We start from the raw sequence: 19,073 nt of genomic DNA on the forward strand, positions 1-19,073 counted from the left end.
AGTCATATTTTGAGTGGCTTCAAGCCTGAGGGCTCATTTTGTGGCATTATATCAGACACTGTTTTGCTGCTATTCATAAGGTTTTCACAGGGTAATTTTTTTTTGTTTTTGGAAGTAGACCACTAGGTCCTTCTAAAACTGCCTTAGTCTGGAAGTTCAGCTGAAACTTGTCCACTAAGGGTGACCCTACTGGTATTTGAGTACCTGTAGCATAGCTTTCTGCCTCAGAGCAACACGAATGCCACTACATTACCACAAACTGACAGACACATGGAGAATTTTTTTTGATTAACTAATGAAATATTTTCAGAATGTTTGGCTGTTAAGAGTTAATGCTGAACAAACATTGAGGCTTGTCAAATTTTGGATTCCTTACCATTTTCCTCCTCCCTTCTAATCATAGTGGCTTCTGCCAGGGACTGTTGCTGAACTAGGGCAGACACTCCACAAAAAGGCCAATCATTTAAATTTAGTCTACTATACTCAATTATAGGAAACTCTGGTGGCATAGTGGTTAAGTGTTATGGCTCCTAACCAAAATATCGGCAGTTCAAATCCACCAGGTGCTTATTGGAAACTCTTTGAGGCAGTTCTACTCTGACCTATAGGGTCACTATGAGTTGGAATGGGCTCGGCATCAACACGTTTGTTTTTTTGGTTTTACTCAATTATATGAGCAAGCTTATTCAAATTTCCTCTCTAGAATTCTGACTAGGTAACTTGATAGGTTGGAAGGAAGAGGGAAAAGCTTGTAGAATGCATGGAAGGACATCCTTTGTCTTGAAAACTAAAGGCACGTGTGAGCACACATTTTAAGGAAACAGAGAACATAAAGTTAGTAAAAAAAAGATAGTAAAGAGCAACAAAAGTAAGAGAAAAAAGGGAAATCATGTGAAAACTCACAGAACACAAGAGATAACACGCTAGTACTATCAACATCCTGAGGGAATTTCTAGTTTCCCTGAAGTCCTTGGGGACTCTTATGATTAACATGATTTTACAAAATAAAATGATCAGCGTACTCTTTTTAATCACTAAATAATCACTAAATAGGTCTGACCGTATCCTAGTACCTGATTTATTATATCCAAAATACCAATTGTAATTTTATAATGACATGCAAGAAGTAAAAGAACTATTCTTTCATGGTGATAAGCACATAGGAGATGAACATTTACTAGAGATGAACATTTACTAGAAAATGATTAGAGAACTATATAATAAGTTATTGTTGTTGTTAGGTACCGTCGAGGCAGTTTGGACTCATAGTGACCCTATGTACAACAGAATGAAACATTATCTGGTCCCGTTCCATAATCACAATTGATGCAATGCTTGAGCCCATTGTTGCAGCCATTGCATCAATCCATCTCGTGGAGGGTCTTCCTCTCTTTTGTTGACCTTCTACTTTACCAAGCATGACGTCCTTTTCCAGGGACTGGTCTTTCTTGTTAACAGGTTCAAAATATATGAGGTGGAGTCTCACCATCCTTGTCTTTAAGGAGCATTCTGGCTGTACTTCTTACAAGACACAATTGTCTGTTCTTTTGGCAGTGTATGGTATATTCAATATTCTTCACCAACACCATAATTCAAAGGCATCAATTCTCCAAACTTCCTTATTCATTATCCAACTTTCACATGCATATGAGGTGAATGAAAGCACTGAGGCTTGGGCCAGGCAAACCTTGGACCTTAAAGTGACTTTTTTGCTTTTTAACACTTTAAAGAAGTCTTTTGCAGCAGATTTGCACAATACCATATGTCTGTTGATTTCCTGACTTCTGCTTCCCTGGGTGTTGATTGTGAATCCAAGTAGTGAAATCCTGGACAACTTCAATGTTTTCTCTGTATATAATGATGTTGTTCATTGGTCCAGTTGTGAGGATTTCTGTTTTTTTCTTTTTTTTTATGTTGAGGTATAATCCATAACGAATCTGTATTCCTTGATCTTCATTAGTAAGTACTTCAAGTCCTTTTCACTTTCAGCAAGCAAGGCTGCATCATCTGTATAACACAGGTTGTTATCTGATGCCCCTTTCTTCTTCATGTAGTCCACCTTCTCAGGTTATTTGCTCAACATACAGATTGAATAAGTATGGTCAAATGATACAACCTGATAAACACCTTTCCTGATATTAAAATATGCAGTATCCCCTTTTTCTGTTCGAACAACTGCTTCTTGTTCTTTGTAGAGGTTCCACATGAGCACAATTAAGTGTTCTGGAATTCCCATTCTTCGGGACGTTATTCATAATTTCTTATGATACACACAGTTGAGTGCCTTTGCATAGTCAGTAAAACACAGGCCAACAGAGCTCATCTTACAGCACTATACTGGACAATGCTTCACTACTATTTATAGGGTTTTCACTGGCTAATTTTTTTTCAGAAGTAGATCGCCAGGTCCTTCTTCCTAGTTTGTCTTAGCCTGGAAGCTCAGCTGAAAATTTTCCACTGTGGTGACTGTGACAGTTAAGGTTGCGTGTTATTGAATAATGGTTGCATAGCTTCTAGCCTCAAAGCAACATGCAAGCCCCCACATATGACAAACTGACAGACATGCAAGGGACGCAATAAGTGGTAGGCCTAAACACAACATTAGTGTGCTTGGGATGAAAGGTGTGGTGACAACATTTGGGAACCTTACCAAAAAATAAAAGCACATCCATTGCTGTTGAGTCGATTTCGATTCATAGCGACCCTGTAGGACAGAGTAGAACTGCTCTATAGGGTTTCCAAGGCTTTGATTTTTATGAAAGCAGACTGACACAACTTTCTCCTGTCTGTGATGTGGCCTGTGGTTTTGAGCCAATGACCTTTTAGTTAGCAGTTGAGCACTATGGTATAGGCCACATATTTTCTCCTGAAAAAAAAAAAGGTAAAAACCTCCCCCTTGCCCCCCACCCCAAGATCTGCATATGGTAGAAGTGGATTAGTGAGGTAGTATGTGCCTTCAGCTGGAATTCTGGGAGCAGAGAGAGGAAGGACCCCACAGCTCATTATGTAGATTTTCACTTAATCCTTGTATATGAAGCTGCACACTTCCTAATTTTCCCCCACAGTTATATCAGAAATTTTCTAGCTCAATTCCTATCTACTATTGATTATCGAAAAAAGAAAAAATGTTACCCTTGAGTCCATTCTGATTCTTGGTGACCCCATATGTTCCAGAGTAGAATTGTTTTCCGTTGGGTTTCAATGGCTGTGATCTTTTGGAAGTAGATTCCCAGGCTTTTCTTCCAAGGCTCCTGAGGATGCATTCAAACCTCTGATCTTTTGGGTAATAGCCAAGCACTTAACTGTTTGCACCACCCAGGAACTCCACCTATGGCTATAAAAAAAAATGACTATTTCTTAACGGAAGAAACAAGAAACTATTCAGAGTGATTTTTTTTTTTTTACAAAAGGACTAGAAAGAGATTAAATTTTTTTCATTTTGTACATTTTTGAAATATTTGGATTTTCAAAACTTGTGCATGCATTACTTCATATTTTCATGTCAACAGAGTCATCTAGATGGTAAAATTATGTACTCTGTTTTCATCTTTTTATGCCTTTGTGTTATAGAAAAGTAAACCTTAAGTTCATACTTTAAAAAAAGAACAGTATTTTCTGTTAAACAAGGTGAGCTATCCATAAAAATTTATTTCCTCTCTCTTCTAAATTTTCAGTGAAATAAAAGTAAAAAAAAAAAAAAATACATATTTGCCTACAAAAAAAAAAAAAAAAAGCTAGACAAAACAGGAAATACCAGTTGCTGAAAGACTGTCACATGCTTCAAAGCACTGACTTAGCGGAATGGAGGAATTTACAACTACCTGAAGAAGGGTAGTGAAAAAAACAAGTTAGTTCACTTAGAAAGCTCTGGAGATGTTACAAACTTGAAGCATCAAGTTTCACTGAATGCAGGGGTGAAACTTACACTGGATTATGGGAGGAATATTTTATTTTCCAGACTATATAGGCGGTCCCAGAGCTATGAACATTGAACTTACATACAATCAGTACTTATGAACCAACCTCTGTAAAGCCTATTATATTAAAAATTTGAGATACATAAAATGGTTCACAATAACATGTGGGCACTATTGTGCTATGAATATCAAAACGTTCTTATTATTAATGTATGATTCTGTTGAAGATGTTTTAGGGTGCCTGGAAGAGTTTCTTTTTTTTTATGCTTTGAAAAGTATACTATACACTATATAATAAGACAAACATTTGAATAACTGATGTTAGATACAAACTGTTCCTAACTGAGCTGACTTATTTACAAATTTGACTTAAAGACAGATTTAGGAATGGAACATGTTTGCAATCCTGGCACTGCCTGTATTCCATACAGCCAGGAGACATCCCTTTTACCCATGATGGACAGGTTTCAGCAAAGCTCATAGACTAAGAGTAGGCAGAAAGGTGATCAGTTTCTGAAAATAAGCCAAAGAATTCCTTATGGATTACAACAGGGTATTGTCTGACTCGCATGCTTTGGACATATCATCGGGAGGGTTCAATTATCGGAAAAGAACATCATGTCTGGTGAAGTAGAGGGCCAGCAAGGATGAGGAAGACCCTTGGTGAGATGGATTGGCACAATAATCATAACAATGGACTCGAACATGCTTGTAATTGTGAGGATGATGCAGGACTGGGCAATAATTTGTTCTGTTGTATATAAGGTATCCATGAGAAGAGTGAATTCCACAGTAGATATTTACCTGTCTCTACTGTCTTCTGTCAGGTTGGCTGCTTATGGGTGATGGGATACATGAAAATATCTACAAAGACTGAGATCACAAAACAATCTCACACTTCTGTGGCTCACAAATAGGTGTTATGTTCTAGGCAAAGTTTATGGGATACAATGTCAATGGAAGACTTAGTCTATAAGGCTTAAACACAGTTGGAGGCACAGTGAAGACAGAAGGCACAATCTAGATCTAAAATATTTATTATTTCAATGTGTATCTGAAGAAATAATAACTGCCATTAAGTATCTATAATTAAGGTTACAGACAAAATTAGGGTTACTAATCACCTAGCTTTCGAAAAGGATATTATCCTGTATTAACCAGGTAAAATGAATGTAATCATAAGTATCCTTAAAGGTGGAAGAGAGAGGCAGAAGAGAAAGGGGGCTGTAGTAATGGGCGAATACTCAAATACATGCAATGTGGCTGATTTTGAAGATTTAGGAAGGGGGTCATGAGCCTACAAATGTAGGTGACCTCTAGAATCAGGAAAAGCCTAGAGCCTCCAAAAGAAACACAACCATACTGACACCTTGATTTTAGCTCAGTGAGACCTACGTCAGACTTCCAACCTAGAGGACTTAAGATAATAAATTTGTGTTGTTATAAACCACTACATTTGTGGCAATATGTTACAGCAGAGGTAGCTAACTAGTACAAGATCTTAAAACATGTATTTAAAGAGTCAATTCCAGATGTCCTTGGCAGGACACCAAATCTCAAATTATTGGTGAGTGCCGTCATGTCAAAAATTCTTCAATTTCCACACTTATACTTTGTCCCCATATGCTAACACTTCCAAGATAAACTCCCATAGTAGAGCATCTCTTCATTTCTCACCATGTATGTTAGCTAGGTACTGCAATTCCACATGTATATTTCGGGATCATGTCTAAGAACAAAGATTGTACTTTATTGCTTTGGCTTTCCTGAGAACTGCCCTTGGTTAATTTGTGGGAGTAACGAGATATAGGGGGAAGCTCTGGTGAGAAAAAATATCATTGTATGACAACTGCTTCAGATTAGGTAATTGCATGGGATCAAGACAAAGGAAGACTATTCCTTTTCATAGGGTAGGCAACCAAGAAGATGCAGAATAATTTTTGGGTTCATGGTTATTACTTTTCCCTACAAACTTTTAGCTCTCAGTGTCCTTTTCTTTCTCTATCAGGACACTGTATCCAACAAAGGAAACTTGTTGCGGCTGCATCTTCAGTATTCTTTGCACTTCTGCCATGTTTATTATAAAATTTTGACTCTGATCTAGAGCACAATTTTTGCCTGCAAGAGACTTGGTGGCAGTGGTAGCAGGGGTTTATACAAAAAGCGTGTCCAGCAGACATAATAGATGGACTATTTCTGAGGAGACACCTACATTGGATTAAATGCACAGTCCCTTTTTATCTTTTCCTTGCCTTGAAATACAAGGAGACATCAGCTAAAAGTCAGCCAACTCGAAACTACTACTATGCAAAACTATTAATAGCAGAATCAAACTGTAGCTTCTGTAATCAGTGGTAAACTACTTGGGATAGATTTTACCTTGAAGTTCACAGAAACTAAAAATTTAAAAAAGTGGTGTATATATGTCATTATAGTTCATTGTAGAATCCATAGTTCCATATTTACACAGAAAAATAGAAATGCATTTTCTCAAGCTAAAGAAATGTCAAAGCTCTTAGTACATAAAACTGATACAAATTTAGTAATTTTAATACAATTTACTACAAAAAATCAATACAGAATTGTCAAATAAGCAAAAATTTCTGTATGGACAAAAATATAAATAAGAAATCAAATTGAAATTAGATTTTTAATGATTATGTAACTAGAGGCTGTGTGTCAGATGGATAGTGACAAAGTTGGTATACATTCCCACTACAGAAACGTACATTTCATATACATGTTTCAATACTCTCTACTCAAGTTATTCTGTTCTTTGGATTGTATTGAAAACTCACTAAAATTCTCTATCTGTAAAATAACAAATTTCTGTTTCAAAGCCCAAAATTCATCCTCTCGATTATAACATTCAGTTTTGAAAAGAGAAATTCTACCAGGATAGGAAATTAAGCATATAGAGGGCTAACTGTAATCATAGGAAACAAACTAACAAAAAATCTATTGTCTTTAAGTTGATACCCACTCATGGCAACCTCATTTGTTACTGAGGAGAACATTTCCATTGGGTTTTTTGGCTGTAATCTTTATGGAAATGATTCATCAGGCCCTCCTTCCATAGTGCTGCTGAGTGGATTCGAACGTAAATCTTTACAACAATAGTGGAGTGACACCAGAAATCAACATGAAGAAGGACAGGAAAAATACCAGATCAAAACCACAAGTGATTCTAGTTATCCAAGAGAGGCAGAGAGACAGTAGTAAAAAATCTAAACTAACTGGTCTGGCATATCTGTTTGTACCTGCTTCTGTCTCAACACTAACAAGCGTATGTGTTCATTTTACCCAGTTTCCTGAAGAAATTTTACCCAGTTTCCTGAAGAAAGTAGCACTTATTCCCCTAGATGAGAATCTATGAAATTCACAATAAGATGGTTATATGCTTTGTTGAATTTTGCTCAATGTAAACTATGAAGAAGGATTTGAAATTTCCATTTATCTTTTTTTTTTTTTTTCAGTCTTCTGAGATCAGTTTCTTGCTCCATAGCTTCCTCATGGCATTTTTCACCTCAGCATTTCTCAACGTATAAATCAGAGGGTTAAGCAAAGGTGTTCCAATTGTATAAAACACAGTTATCATCTTATCCGTGGAGAAGGTGGTTGCGGGGCGTGTATATATAAATATACAGGGAACAAAGAACAAGATGACTACGGTGACATGGGAGATGCAGGTGGAAAGGGCTTTTCTCCTCCCTTCAGCACTGTGGTTTCTCAGAGAATGCAAGATGATAACATAGGAGAACATCAGCACCACAAAGCTCATTATGCAAAGGGCCCCACTATTGGACACCAGTAGTAGGTTGGTCACATAGGTGTCTGTACAGGCAAGTTTCAACAAGGGCTGCAAGTCACATAAATAGTGATCAATCACATTGGGACCACAGAAAGGTAAACGCAAGGTCAGGAAAATCTGAACTAAAGAATGCACACAGGACGCTACCCAGGCTAGAGCTACCAACACACTGCAGACCCGCCGGTTCATGATGCTCATGTAGTGCAGGGGTTTACAGATGGCCACACAGCGGTCAACGGCCATCAGCATAAGGATCAAGACTTCCAGGCAGCCAAATAGATGAAAGGAAAAGATTCAGATTATGCAGTCACTGAAAGAGATAGTGATGGTCTTCTGAAGGGCATCCACAACCATTCTAGGGGCTATTGCAGTACAGAAGCAGGTGTCAGATAACGATAAGTAGAAGAGGAAAAAGTACATTGGACTCCCAAGTGCCCGACTGGTCTTGATGGTAACAATAATCAGCGAGTTACCCAACAATGTCCCTAAGTAGGAAAGCAAGAAAAAGACAAACAGTATTTTCTTTTTAAACAGGATCTTGTGTCAGCCCAAGCAGAATGAACTCAGTCACATTATTATTCAGCAGCATGATTTTGTGAATGAGGAGAAGGTAGAAGTATGAAATGGTTTATCTGAAAAAAAAAAAATACAGGAATTAATGTATGGTGCTGTGCAACAGTGTGAAATATTTAATGCAAATTAATTTGTGGTGTTATGTGATGTTATGGGATATTTTGATTGAAAAAAAATCTCTCATCAGGGACATTCTAGCTATTGTGTCTTAATGAGTCACTTCACCTCTTTGACCCTCATTTTTAATGACCTTCTCATAGGATGTTTTTAAATCACAGATAAGCTTGTGAAGGATACTTTCCTAAATCACTCTTATATGCAACTCTTGTTAACTTCAACATGTTTTTGCTCTTATTAATTTGATTTATTTGATATGGAAAAAATCAGGATATACGATTCCAATGTATTTACTTAATTTTTCTCACGTTCAATAGACCTTGGGGCCCATGTTTTGCATGGTCGGTTTATCAGACAGTATTTAGAATATATGTGTCTTCCCTTTTGAATTTAATGTTATAAATGTAAAAACACACACTATTCATGTCCACATAAGAAATATCTTGTTTCTACATACATTTATGTATTGCATACTAGTGATACATACTTATATAAATGTATATTACCTAAAATGTACATATAAACAAACAAACAAAACATTGCCACCAAGTCAATCCTCCTCATGGAGACCACGTGTCTTACAGAGCAGAACTGCTCCACAGGGTTTTTTTTTAATGTAATTTTTGCAGAAACAGATCACCAGGACTTTCTTCCATGGTGGTGGTGAGTGAGTTTGAATCGTGAAACTTTAGGTTACCAGTTGATTGCAAATAGTTTATACCACTAAGGGACCAATAAATGCATGACCCAGTCATTTACTGAACACTCACTTCAAGATATTCCAGCTTGAAAAAGGGAGCAAGAAACACCTATTTACCTCATTGCTGTGGAGTCAGTTCTGACCATAGCAACCCTATAAACGGCACCTTCTAAATAATCTATTTTTACCTCAAACACCTTAATGATGTTTAGTACTTGACATATGCAATAAACATAAATGAATATTCTTTGAAAATTTATAATAAGATATCTAGGTGCCCTGGTGATACAAGGTTAAAACACTCCACTGCTAACAACCAGAATGCTCCTTAGAAGCAAGGATGGCGAGGCTGCATCTTACATACATACTTTGGGGATGTTGTCAGGAAGGATCAGAACCGACTCGACAGCATACAACTACAACAATCAACACCACACAATTTTACAAAAGAGCAAAGCATTTGAATAAGCAATACACACAAGAACATTATGACTGGCATTTGAGCATATATAAAAATACTCAGCCTTATTAAAAGCAGGGAAATGCCAATTAAACAACACTGAAATACTTGTAAGTTTTGTAAAAACCAGACCATATCAAATTCTGGTGATGATTTAGGAAATCAGCATGAGATCTAGTGAAATATTCCCAGAAAGCATTCAAAAAGATATACTTTGCAGTCTTGCTAAAAATTGGGGTAACTAGAAATGATTTAAATACCTAACAGTAAGAGTATGTAGATAATGTGAAATATGGCTTTACTATTGAAAATTAGGCAGAAGTTTAAATATTGGAGCTACATGAACATCTAACATGGATAAATCACTGAGATATATTGATGACTTTAAAAATTAATAAACTGCACAAAAATTATCACAGTATGATAACTTGCATGTTGGAAAAAAACAATATAGAAGGCTGTATAGATTCTATGTGTACCTGTGTGCTTATAAATGCATTGAGAAAGATGTGGAAAGAAATCTTCACCTCTGGGGAAGAAAGGGTATAATGGACAAAGGGAATTTTAGTGTTATAAATATTGTGATTCCTCTATTAGGAAATTATATTACAATATTACTTCTGTAATTAAAATTAAATAAAAGGTCACTTATTTTAATATGGTTCAAGGACAATGCATTATATGGCAAATGAAATTGCACAAAATAAAACAGAAACCACGATCCAGTATTAGAATTCAGTCAACTTTTACATAACTTGTTCTTTCTTAGTTATCGTATTGTTTCCGCTCTTTCTTTAGTAAATATATATACAGATGCTATTCTCTACCCATTACATTCCATGAGCTTTCACTTTTTAAATTTCAGGTTCATTTATACACTGTAAATATAACTAGTCAGATGCGTTTCTGTGCCCTATTCCTCTACAGGAAGATATTCGAGATAAAGAAACCAGTATCTCCTTCTGTTGTGCATAGGATGGTTATGAGCAGGAACAGGCTGCACAGCACCTAAAAGCAACCACAACCACATAGGTAGGTAGGTAGGTAGGTAGGTAGGTAGGTAGGTAGGTAGGTAGGTAGGTAGGTAGGTAGGTAGGTACTATTATGATCACTCTTCAGGCATCTATTTCCTCATCCATAAATGAGTAAGTACAGTCTTCATGAAATCTTCCAGCCACTAAGAATTAATTTTTATTTATCAAGTGCTTTACTAAATCAATTATTACTTAATCAAAATTATCAATTAATATCTTCATCATTCCCTTGCTATTTTTTATTCTAGTTATTGATTTTTTTTATTAACTTTTATTGAACTTCAAGTGAACGTTTACAAATCAAGTCAGACTGTCACCTGTAAGTTTATATACACCTTACTCCGTACTCCCACTTGCTCTCCCCCTAATGAGTCAGTCCTTCCAGTCTCTCCTTTCGTGAAAACTTTCGCAGCCTCCAACTCTCTCTATCCTCCCATCCCCCCTCCAGACAGGAGATGCCAACACAGTCTCAAGTGACCACTTGATATAATTAGCTCACTCTTCATCAGCATCTCTCTCCAACCCATTGACCACTCCCTTCCATGTCTTATGAGTTGTCTTCGGGGATGGTTCCTGTCCTGGGCCAAGAGAAGGTTTGGGGACCATGACCGCCGGGATTCCTCTAGTCTCAGTCAGACCATTAAGTCTGGTCTTTTTATGCAAATTTGGGGTCTGCATCCCACTGATCTCCTGCTTTCTCAGGGGATCTCTATTGTGCTCCCTGTCAGGGCAGTCATCGATTGTGGCCGGGCACCAACTGGTTCTTCTGGTCTCAGGATGATGTAGGTCTCTGGTTCATGTGGCCCTTTCTGTCTCTTGGGCTCTTAGTTGTCGTGTGACCTTGGTGTTCTTCATTCTCCTTTGCTCCAGGTGGGTTGAGACCAATTGCTGCATCTTAGATGGCCGCTTGTTAGCATTTAAGACCCCAGACGCCACATTTCAAAGTGGGATGCAGAATGTTTTCATAATAGAATTATTTTGCCAATTGATTTAGAAGTCCCCTTAAACCATGGTTCCCAAACCCCTGCCCTTGCTCCGCTGACTTTTGAAGCATTCATTTTATCCCGGAAACTTCTTTGCTTTTGGTCCAGTCCAGTTGAGCTGACCTTCCATGTATTGAGTATTGTCCTTCCCTTCACCTAAAGCAGTTCTTATCTACTAATTAATCAGTAAAAAACCCCTCCCACCCTCCCTCCCTCCCCCCCTCGTAACCACAAAAGTATGTGTTCTTCTCAGTTTATACTATTTCTCAAGATCTTATAATAGTGGTATTATACAATATTTGTCCTTTTGCCTCTGACTAATTTCGCTCAGCATAATGCCTTCCAGGTTCCTCCATGTTATGAAATGTTTCAGAGATTCGTCACTGTTCTTTATCGATGCGTAGTATTCCATTGTGTGAATATACCACAATTTATTTACCCATTCATCCATTGATGCACACCTTGGTTGCTTCCAGCTTTTTGCTATTGTAAACAGAGCTGCAATAAACCTGGGTGTGCATATATCTGTTTGTGTGAAGGCTCTTATTTCTCTAGGGTATATTCCGAGGAGTGGGATTTCTGGGTTGTATGGTAGTTCTATTTCTAACTGTTTAAGATAACGCCAGACAGATTTCCAGAGTGGTTGTACCATTTGACATTCCTACCAGCAGTGCACAAGAGTTTCAATCTCTCTGCAGCCTCTCCAACATTTATTATTTTGTGTTTTTTGGATTAATGCCAGCCTTGTTGGAGTGAGATGGAATCTCATCGTAGTTTTAATTTGCATTTCTCTAATGGCTAATGATCGAGAGCATTTTCTCATGTATCTGTTAGCTGCCTGAATATCTTTTTTATCTTCTTTAGTGATGTGTGTGTTCATATCCTTTGCCCACTTCTTGATTGGGTTGTTTGTCTTTTTGTGGTTGAGTTTTTACAGAATCATATAGATTTTAGAGATCAGGTGCTGGTCGGAGATGTCATAGCTGAAAATTCTTTCCCAGTCTGTAGGTGGTCTTTTTACTCTTTTGGTGATGTCTTCAGATGAGCATAGGTGTTTGATTTTTAGGAGCTCCCAGTTACCTGGTTTCCCTTCGTCATTTTTGGTAATGTTTTGTATTCTGTTTATGCCTTGTATTAGGGCTCCTAAGGTTGTCCCTATTTTTTTCTTCCATGATCTTTATTGTTTTAGTCTTTATGTTTAGGTCTTTGATCCACTTGGAGTTAGTTTTTGCGCTTGGTGTGAGGTATGGGTCCTGTTTCATTCTTTTGCAAATGGATATCCAGGTATGCCAGCACCATTTGTTAAAAAGACTATCTTTTCTCCATTTAACTGACTCTGAGCCTTTGTCAAATATCAGCTGCTCATATGTGGATGGATTTCTATCTGGGTTCTCAATTCTGTTCCACTGGTCTATGTGCCTGTTGTTGTACCAATACCAGGCTCTTTTGACTACTGTGTCTGTATAATAGGTTCTGAAATCAGGTAGAGTGAGGCCTCCCACTTTCTTCTTCTTTTTCAGTAATGCTTTGCTTATCCGAGGCTTTTTTCCCTTCCGTATGAAGTTGGTGATTTGTTTCTCTATCACCTTAAAAAATGACATTGGAATTTGGATCGGAAGTGCATTGTATGTATAGATGGCTTTTGGTAGAATAGACATTTTTACTATGTTAAGTCTTCCTATCCATGAGCAAGGTATGTTTTTCCACTTAAGTATGTCCTTTTGAATTTCTTGTAGTAGAGCTTTGTAGTTTTCTTTGTATAGGTCTTTTACATCCTTGGTAAGATTTATTCCTAAGTATTTTATCTTCTTGGGGGCTACTGAGAATGGTATTGATTTGGTTATTTCCTCTTCGGTGTTCTTTTTATTGATGTAGAGGAATCCAAGTGATTTTTGTATGTTTATCTTATAACCTGAGACTCTGCCAAACTCTTCTATTAGTTCCAGTAGTTTTCTGGTGGATTTGTTTGGGTTTTCTGTGTATAAGATCATGTCATCTGCAAATAGTGATAACTTTACTTCCTCCTTGCCAATCCGGATGCCTTTTATTTCTTTGTCTACCCTAATTGCCCTGGCTAGGACTTCCAGCACGATGTTGAATCAGAGCGGGGATAAGGGACATCCTTGCCTGGTTCCCGTTCTCAAGGGAAATGCTTTCGGGTTCTCTCCACTTAGAGTGATGTTGGCTGTTGGCTTTGCATAGGTGCCCTTTATTATGTTGAGGAATTTTCCTTCAATTCCTATTTTGGTGAGAGTTTTTATCATAAATGGGTGTTGGACTTTGTCAAATGCCTTTTCTGCATCAATTGATAAGATCATGTGGTTTTTGTCTTTTGTTTTATTTATATGGTGGATTACATTAATGGTTTTTCTAATATTAAACCAGCCTTGCATACCTGGTATAAATCCCACTTCATCGTGGTGGATTATTTTTTTGATATGTTGTTGAATTCTATTGGCTAGAATTTTGTTGAGAATTTTTGCATCTATGTTCTTGAGGGATATATAGGTCTCTAATTTTCTTTTTTTGTGATGTCTTTACCTGGTTTTGGTATCAGGGAGATGGTGGCTGTATAGAATGAGTTAGGTAGTATTCCATCATTTGTATGCTTTGAAATACCTTTAGTAGTAGTGGTGTTAAGTCTTCTCTAAAAGTTTGGTAGAACTCTGCAGTGAAGCCATCCAGGCCAGGGCTTTTTTTGTTCCGAGTTTTTTGATTACCGTTTCAATCCCTTTTTTTGTTATGGGTCTATTTAGTTGTTCTACTTCTGAATGTGTTAGTTTAGTTTAGGTAGGTAGTGTTTTTTCAGGAATTCATCCATTTCTTCTAGTATTGCAAATTTGTTAGAGTACAATTTTTCCTAATAATCTGATATGATTCTTTTAATTTCAGTTGGGTCAGTTGTGATCTGGCCCATCTCATTTCTTATTTGGGTTATTTGTTTCCTTTCCTGTATTTCTTGAGTCAGTCTAGCCAATGGTTTATCAATTTTGTTATTTTTTTCAAAGAACCAGGTTTTGGCTTTGTTAATTCTTTCAATTGTTTTTCTGTTCTCTAATTCATTTAGTTCAGCTCTAATTTTTATTATTTGTTTTCTTCTGGTGCCTGATGGATTCGTTTGTTGCTCAGTTTCTATTTGTTCAAGTTGTAGGGACAGTTCTCTGATTTTGGCTCTTTCTTCTTTTTGTATGTGTGAATTTATCAGTATAAATTGGCCTCTGAGCACTGCTTTTGCTGTGTCCCAGAGGTTTTGATAGGAAGTATTTTCATTCTTGTTGCATTCTATGAATATCCTTATTCCCTCCTTGATGTCTTCTATAACCCAGTCTTTTTTCAGGAGGGTATTGTTCATTTTCCAAGTATTTGATTTCTTTTCCCTAGTTTTTCTGTTATTGATTTCTAGTTTTATTGCCTTGTGGTCTGAGAAGATGCTTTGTAATATTTCGATGTTTTCGATTCTGCAAAGTTTTGTGTTATGACCTAATATGTGGTCTATTCTAGAGAATGTTCCATGTGTGCTAGAAAAAAAAGTATACATTGCAGCAGTTGGGTGGAGAGTTCCATATAAGTCAATGAGGTCAAGTTGGTTGATTGTTGTAAGTAGGTCTTCCGTGTCTCTATTGAGCTTCTTACTGGATGTCCTGTCCTTCTCCAAAAGTGGTGTGTTGAAGTCTTCTACTATAATTGTGGAGGTGTCTATCTCACTTTTCAATTCTGTTAAAATTTGATTTATGTATCTTGCAGCCCTGTCATTGGGTGCATAAATATTTAATATGGTTATGTCTTCCTGATCAATTGTCCCTTTTATCATTATATAGTGTCCTTCATTATCCTTTGTGGTGGATTTAAGTCTAAAGTCTATTTTGTCAGAAATTAATATTGCTACTCCTCTTCTTTTTTGCTTATTTTTTGCTTGATATATTTTTTTCCATCCTTTGAGTTTTAGTTTGTTTGTGTCTCTAAGTCTACGGTGTGTCTCTTGTAGGCAGCATATAGACGGATCGTGTTTCTTTATCCAGTCTGGGACTCTCTGTCTCTTTATTGGTGCATTTAGTCCATTTACATTCAGCGTAATTATAGATAAATAAGTGTTTAGTGTTGTCATTTTGATGCCTTTTTATGTGTGTTGTTGACAATTTCATTTTTCCACTTACTGTTCTGTGCTGAGACGTTTTTCTTAGTAAATTGTGAGATCCTCATTTTCATACTGTTTAACTTTATGTTTGTTGAGTTGTTACGTTTTCTCGGCTTTTATCTTGAGTTATGGAGTTGTTATACCTCTTTGTGGTTACCTTAATATTTACCCCTATTTTTCTAAATAAAAACCTAACTTGTATTGTCCTATATCGCCTTGTATCACTCTCCATATGGCAGTTCTATGCCACCTGTATTTAGTCCCTCTTTTTGATTATTGTGATCTTTTACATATTGACTTCAATGATTCCCTGTTATGAGCATTTTTTTTTAATTAATCTTAATTTGTTTTTGTGATTTCCCTATTCGAGTTGATATCAGGATGTTCTGTTTTGTGACCTTGTGTTGTGCTGGTATCTGATATTATTGGTTTTCTGACCAATTTCCTTTAGTATTTCTTGTAGCTTTGGTTTGGTTTTCGCAAATTCTCTAAACTTGTGTTTATCTGTAAATATCTTAATTTCGCCTTCATATTTCAGAGAGAGTTTTGCTGGATATATGATCCTTGCCTGGCAGTTTTTCTCCTTCAGTGCTCTGTATGTGTCATCCCATTGCCTTCTTGCCTGCATGGTTTCTGCTGAGTAGTCTAAACTTATTCTTATTGATTCTCCATTGTAGGAGACCTTTCTTTTCTCCCTGGCTGCTTTGAAAATTTTCTCTTTATCTTTGGTTTTGGCAAGTTTGATAATAATATATCTTGGTGTTTTTCTTTTTGAATCAGTCTTAAATGGGGTTTGATGACCATCTTGGATAGATATCCTTTCGTCTTTCATGATGTCAGGGAAGTTTTCTGTCAGCAGATCTTCAACTATTTTCTCTGTGTTTTCTGTCCTCCCTCCCTGTTCTGGGACTCCAATCACACGAAAGTTATCCTTCTTGATAGAGTCCCACACGATTCTTAGGGTTTCTTCATTTTTTTTAATTCTTTTATCTGATTTTTTTTCAGCTATGTTGGTGTTAATTCCCTGGTCCTCCAGATTTCCCAGTCTGCATTCTAATTGCTCGAGTCTGCTCCTCTGACTTCCTATTGCGTTGTCTAATTCTGTAATTTTATTGTTAATCTTTTGGATTTCTACATGCTGTCTCTCTATGGATTCTTGCAACTTATTAATTTTTCCACTATGTTCTTGAATAATCTTTTGGAGTTCTTCAACTGTTTTATCAGTGTGTTCCTTGGCTTTTTCTGCAGTTTGCTTTTGTTCGTTTCTGAGGTCATCCCTGATGTCTTGAAGCATTCTGTAAATTAGTTTTTTATATTCTGTATCTGATAATTCCAGGATTGTATCTTCATTTGGGAAAGATTTTGATTCTTTTGTTTGGGGTGTTGTAGAAGCTGTCATGGTCTGCTTCTTTATGTGGTTTGATACCAACTGCTGTCTCCGAGCCATCACTAAGATATAAATTTTTTTTTTTTTTATAGTAGTGGTTTATTCTGTAATTGCTCACTGAGTCTTATCTTGTTTTGTTTTCTTTCAATATACGTGGATGGGCTACTAGATTGTGCTGTCTTGTTTGTTGTAGCCCTTGACTTACTTATGACCTATTACCAGCTGGTTTGGGCTGTTGCCAGTTATATATGCCTGAGTCTATTCACTATTCTTGAGTAGAATCTGATTTTGGGTCATCAAGTGTGTGCTGCACCCTATCACCTATCCACCTCGAGAAGTAGTGGTGATAGTTGTGTGCACTAGATTCTATTAGCAGCTGGGGTTCACCCTCCACGGGGGGCAGGATGCTGACAGTCTTCCCCGAAGTGTCAGTGAGGTAGATGTGTCTGTATTCCTGTAGCACCTTGGTGGGAGGGCACTGCAGCTGTACCTTAGGCCCCCAATGCAAGTACCTCTACTGATTGGTAGGTGTCACCCTCCTTAGACCCCTAAGGCAAGAGGCTAGGTGGTCTGAGAGGAGCTTCAACCCTCAGTTCCCTGTTGTGGGTCAGTTAGGGCTCTGTTGAATAAGCAGAGATATCAAACATGGGAAACTTGTTTTTCCAGAAAATCCTCTGACTGGGACGCTGGTTCCAGGCTCTGAAAACAGTCGCTGCTTCCCTATATTTGTTCGTTCTCCGTCTCTAAGTCTGTGTTTGTTGTTCAGGGTTCATAGATTGTTATGTATGTGATCGATTCACTTGTTTTTCCAAGTCTTTGTTGCAAGAGGGATCCGAGGTAGCGTCTACCTAGTCCGCCATCTTGGCTCCGCCTCCTGCTTATTGTTTTTAATATTCAATCATTTGATAATCTTTTCAAATATATGGAGCTTTTTAGCATTGCTATTCTATCTGAAGTAGAGTAAAAATCATTCCACAGTTTCTCTTAGCCTCTTGTCCCAGCACCAAACAGCCCCAAGTTAGGAGCTGGGTCTTCAAGATACCATTCCCATGGTTAATTTTCCATTAGAATAGGTCTCTTTACTTTGACTCGTAAACTGATAAAATTTCCCAATTGTGACCAAAATTAGAAGAATCTAAAGACTGTAAAATATACTTAACAAACAGGTATCTTTTCCAATAATTCATAGTAAAATATTATTTTAAGAGTATATTCTATGGATATTTAAAAAGTCAGCTTTAAATGGATTCAGGTATGCAAAAAAAGAAAGAAAAGACGAGAAAAGGACTGAAGAAAAGGAAAGGGAATAGAAGAAAAAGAAAGGGAAGAAACTCACATACGTGTTATCTACCAATCCCAATCAATATTTGAAGGAATGTTCTTCAGTTTCTGAACTCACGACAGCATACAGGAAAAACACCCATTCACTATCAAAATAATAAATATACACCTCTTGGAAAAAAATAACAGTGAAAAAACCTTCATGCTTGATATCTAGATGTGAAATTATGTTTAAAATAAATATATCAAAAAACTAACTTTATGTGTAGTCATAATGAAAATGAGAACTATGTTACGAAACTGTAGGGAAATGTCAGATGCAGCTGAGCCTTTCGCTCTTGCTTTCTTTGCTTCAATACAGCAGTGAGCAGTGAGGGCCAGTTCTCTAAGTGCACGGGGTCTGGGGACTCCTGGAGAAGCTGCGCTGAAACGAGGAGCATTTAAAGGCCCCTGAGGAAGCTGAGTGCAATCCCACCGGTATTCCCTATGGTAGATCTTGGACAAGCCTAGGAAAAATAAACTCTGTTTGTTGTTGTTATTTAACTTCTTTTTTTCTCTTGGCTTTTTTTAATGTGATTTCTTAAATTCTTTTAAATTGCATCAAATATATAATGTTAAACATTTAGTATAGGTTTTAAGACCAATGACCAAAAAAGTAAAATAGCCTTTTCTCGC

At 37.1% G+C, this 19,073-nt stretch overlaps 1 protein-coding gene across 1 annotated transcript; it reads right to left on the minus strand.

Annotated features, from left to right (window-relative positions):
- Positions 1 to 7,389: 7,389 nt before the first annotated feature.
- LOC100673636 (olfactory receptor 4C11-like) lies at positions 7,390 to 7,971 on the minus strand. Its single transcript, XM_023542075.2, has one exon. The coding sequence runs from the start codon at positions 7,969 to 7,971 to the stop codon at positions 7,390 to 7,392; it is 582 nt and encodes a 193-aa protein (XP_023397843.2).
- Between the last annotated feature and the right edge of the window lie 11,102 nt (positions 7,972 to 19,073).

The sequence above is a fragment of the Loxodonta africana genome, chromosome 22 (genome assembly GCF_030014295.1).
Source record: "Loxodonta africana isolate mLoxAfr1 chromosome 22, mLoxAfr1.hap2, whole genome shotgun sequence".
Lineage (NCBI taxonomy): Eukaryota > Metazoa > Chordata > Mammalia > Proboscidea > Elephantidae > Loxodonta > Loxodonta africana.

Excerpts from the sequence above, each read along its gene's own strand:
- LOC100673636 (XM_023542075.2), bottom strand. The coding sequence starts at position 7,971 with ATGGCCGTTGACCGCTGTGTGGCCATCTGTAAACCCCTGCACTACATG.